This window comes from Fukomys damarensis, unplaced genomic scaffold (assembly GCF_012274545.1).
Source record: "Fukomys damarensis isolate Sample0158 unplaced genomic scaffold, DMR_v1.0_HiC HiC_scaffold_16, whole genome shotgun sequence".
Classification (NCBI taxonomy): domain Eukaryota; kingdom Metazoa; phylum Chordata; class Mammalia; order Rodentia; family Bathyergidae; genus Fukomys; species Fukomys damarensis.
In genome coordinates this window covers 61509477-61513539 of record NW_022900928.1, presented here as the reverse complement: position 1 = coordinate 61513539, position 4063 = coordinate 61509477, and the positions used below count along the sequence as shown (strand labels likewise).

At 47.6% G+C, this 4063-nt stretch overlaps 1 protein-coding gene across 3 annotated transcripts in view; it reads right to left on the bottom strand.

The window, feature by feature from the left end:
* Positions 1-323: 323 nt before the first annotated feature.
* The window catches only part of Ncam1 (neural cell adhesion molecule 1), a 315792-nt gene continuing 312052 nt past the window's right edge, over positions 324-4063 (bottom strand). For all 3 annotated transcript variants that reach the window (XM_033764333.1, XM_033764334.1, XM_033764336.1), the window contains one exon: positions 324-2514. In XM_033764333.1, coding sequence (XP_033620224.1) covers positions 2394-2514 — 121 coding nt within the window. In that variant the 3' untranslated portion in view covers positions 324-2393. The remainder of the gene's footprint in view (positions 2515-4063) is intronic.

Below are 4063 nucleotides of genomic sequence, written 5' to 3'. Positions count from 1 at the left end.
GGTACCAGCTAATGGGGGGCCAGGGTTCTGGAGAGATGGTCAGCTGCACTGGGCCAAGTTGTTTGAGTGCCAACTATACCTAACCATCAGAACCAAAGTTGATTTACCCAACCACGACCACTTAAGAGTGAAACACATGGTCTCCAGGAGGCGTAGCACAGCCTTGGCTTAGCTGGTCAAACCACTAAGGTCCTAAGATGAGAAACTGATTCCACCGAACAACCTGGTGACCAGAAGTGTCCACCCATCACCACCAGGCCCTCTGCCTCAGGTGCCCACTTTCCAATTCTGCCTATGCTCAAAGAGCTGTCTTCCTTAGATGCTTTTTCCCAAGGGCCTGTGACTTTGAACTACAGATTTCTGTAGGCCCTAGAATCAAAGGGGCCAGGACTGTGTTCTGGGATCCTCCATTTCCATCCCCAGGAGCTGAGAAAATACAAAATAACCCCACATTTAGCAAATGACAAGACCATTGTTTTTCACAGTTTGAAATGGTAATCTAGCATTGCCACCGATTGGACTGCAAAAGTGTCAGAACATGGGGGTGTGCGGCCCAGAGTGGATGCAGAGGCGGTCTTGCCACCCTAACCTCTTGCTGCTTTGCACCTTAGGAAAGGAACGTACGCCGGAGGATCAATTTCAGCTGACTTAGCGTCCTCTTCATCATCATCATCATCATCATCATCTATATTTTATTTTGTTTAAAGGCTTCGATTCCTTTTAAGAGTTATTTTTGTTTCCTGAATATTTTTCTGAACTATCTGCTATACCTTCCACAACCAAACTATGTTGAAGTTTTATTTCAATACTATGACAAAAACACGTTTCACACTAAAATATTCACGCATCCACAGTGCACAAGCTTGCAGTTCTAAAGTAGAATGAGAAACAAAAGCAAAATTTCTATACAAAGGGCTGGCTTTTCCCTTCTCCCCCCTCCCATCCCCCTTAAAGTTTCTGTATTTTTTTCCCCCACTTGATTTCCAATCCAGGAAAGTTGTATTATGACTCCAGACAGTAGGTTTTCTTTGTTTCTACAAATGCTGCCTAAGTGAACAGAAGGCTGATGTTACTTTACTTCGACAGATTTCCAAAAAAAGACACTAATTCCCTGAAGCGCACATGCTCTTCCGCTCAAATCTAGATTCTGGGCTCAAAAGGAAATGGTATGTATATATTTTATCTGACTTTCTACAAAAAGGGGATGTTTGGGGTAAAAATGTGTGTTCACCAAGACCAGCCCCAACTATACAATCGTCTCTGCTTCATTCAACAAAGCCTAAGGAGTCCTTCAGAAGGAAGGGTGAGGACGCCTGGGAGGCAGATCCTTTGTCACAGACACAGGCAGGTGGCAGCTAATCAGAAAGTGGTCTAACCCCCAATGAAACACAAAAGAACCCAAACTCAAAAGGCCAAACCATCCCAGAATGAGATGGATTTTCACCTGAGTTGGACACAGGCAAAAAACTGCAAATCAGAATGGGATGGGGGAAGAGCCACTGTAAACAATCATCTTTCATCTTGGTGCCCTGTGCTAAAGCAAGCCTGTGATGATCTCACCAACCTTTAGGCGGTATCTGTTACTTAAAAAAAAAAGGCAACTATTTTACATGGACATTTTAAACACAAACAAAGTCAAACATTTGTCAACTTGTAAACACTGGAAAACAAAGTTGGCAGAAAGGAAGGAAAAAAAATAAAAAAAATACAATGAAAGAAAAAGAAAGAAGTCTGAATACTGCAAATTGAGACCTACCCCCAGAAGCTGCAATTTGGCATTCTTCCTACAAAACAAGAGTCTATGTGGGAACTGAATTCAGCTAGAAAGGGTGACACACTTTGCATACTGAACAAGTACAAAGTGAACAGAAATTATAACTTATTTATGAGGTTTTACAGAGTTTGAACTTGACTGAAAGTATAAAAATAAACTGTGGACTTTGTTCATTCGGTTAGTCTTAGTGCCTGAAAGTATTTCTCTGAAACTGGTCTATGCCAATTGGGTAACAACAAGTGTGGTCTTCCTGAACCTAGATTTTTTTTCTGAGCTTCCTAGATTCTTAATTTGGGGTCCTTTTGTTTGATTTTTAAATGGTTTCAGGGAACGGAGTGTCCTAGTTTGGCTTGTGGGTTTAACTTTTTTGTCTCATTTTCTTACAAGTGAGTGCACAACAAAGGAGCCCTTTCTATAAACCTACAAAAAGGAGATCCCATGTTTATCTGTTTAGTTTTTTTTTTAAAGGCAAAAGACACTAGAGGAATGAGATTGTGGTGTGTGTGTGTGTGTGTGTGTGTGTGTGTGTGTGTGTGTGTGTGTGTGAGATATTGGAAATGCTCTGGTGAAGCTGCTGTGTCACTTTTTATTTTGATCTTTGCTTGCTGCTTGTCACCCATCATGCTTTGCTCTCGTTCTCCTTTGTTTGTGTGGCGTCATTGGGGACCGTCTTGACTTCGGCTGGCGCTGGCTTTGTTTCTGACTCCTGGCACTCCGACTTTGCTTCTACTGGGCCCTTCCTGCAGAGAATCACGAAAATAGCACTGCTGAGATCCCAGTTGACAGGCATATTCCCCCTTCTGCCCTGGCCCTCTGGGGTTTCTGGTGACAGCCCTCATCTCCAAGGGGGTTGCATGTTGGAATCACCATGACCCCCAAAATCCTGGACACATGACTTTTAAAAGCACCTAGGTGATGGTAATGCAAAGTCCAGGTTGGGAAGCACTGAGTTAGAATGCATCCTCTCCTGCTCCAGCCTCAATTGGTGTGAGGATGGTGGCCTGCTAGGGTAGGGTGAGGTGGCTTTCCTCAGGGGTCTGGAGAGAGGATACAGGCTTGCTTGCTACCAGGAGTGGAGTAGGCAAAGCTTTTCATTTCCCAATGCTGACATTCAGGGGAGCTAGTGAGGGTCTGTTTTTGCAGCTTTTAGTGGCAGCACGAGAACTTATATGGGGGCAGTCACAGAGACCTCCATAAAAGCTCAGGTCTGACTCTGCCTCCATAGGTCCCAGGAACAAGAGTCAGGCCTGAGGACCCAGAAGTGGAGGTACAGATGCCAGCCTCAGGTTTGCCAGCATCACATTTTAAGAAACCTAAAGGTTGAGGACTTTTCCTTGAGCTTAGAGGCCCAACAGGCATTTGGTGTTGGCAGCCGCTGGTCCTCCCAGCCCCTCTAAGAGCAGCAGAAGCCAGGGTGGGTAGGGAAGAGCAGGCATATCAGCCAGTGTGTATTAGGCCCCTGTGCTCCATCTTCCCTGCACACGGGCCTCAGGACTGCCTCTTCCTTCCTGCACAATAGAGCCTTGCTAGTGGGGACCTGGCCTGGCCCTACATAGCACACTGACTATGCCCAGGGTGGCAGGTAAGGGCACTTTGGCCTCCTTAGTGCCTTCCCAAGCTGTGCTTGTCAGTGGCTTGACTGCAATGTACCCCAGGGAAAGCAGAAGCACTGCTTGGATGGTAAGGATGAACTATAATTAACATGGCCTAATTAGTGAGCTGGTGGCGGCTGCTCCACTTGCCCAAGCCCTCCTGCCTGCCCTGCTTCTGCCTCTTCCCAGCCCCTTGGTTGACAATTGCCTCAGAGAAGCCCTGGGCAAGACTGAGGACACATCTAACAAGGAGGACACAGCACCGCACAGACAAACACCACCACAGGACACAACGGGACAACAGCAGACAAAGAGAGGCCGTACTCGGTCTTTGCTGGTGCAGGTGACACAGAGCTGTCTGCAGTGGAAGGAGCAAGCTCGGGGGCTTGTCCACTGGCCCCAGCGGCAGGAGCAGGAGAGCCCAGGGCTGCAAAAACATCCTTTGCAAGGTCAATATCTGGGGTCTTGAAGTTCCCTTCGTCCATTTTAAAGTCCTCGCCCTGGGAAGGGTTTGTGGCGCTGACAGAGGCAGCCTCGCTCTTCGGACTAGCAGGGGCTGTGGCTGCCTCGGGCGGGCTCTTCACAGCGCCGGGCTGGGTGGGCTCTGGGTCCGGGCCTTTGGTGCTGGGAGCCTCTTGCTTGGCCTGGGGGGTTTCTGTGGCAGGGGCAGCGGCTGCTGCTAGAGGACTGGCTGCCC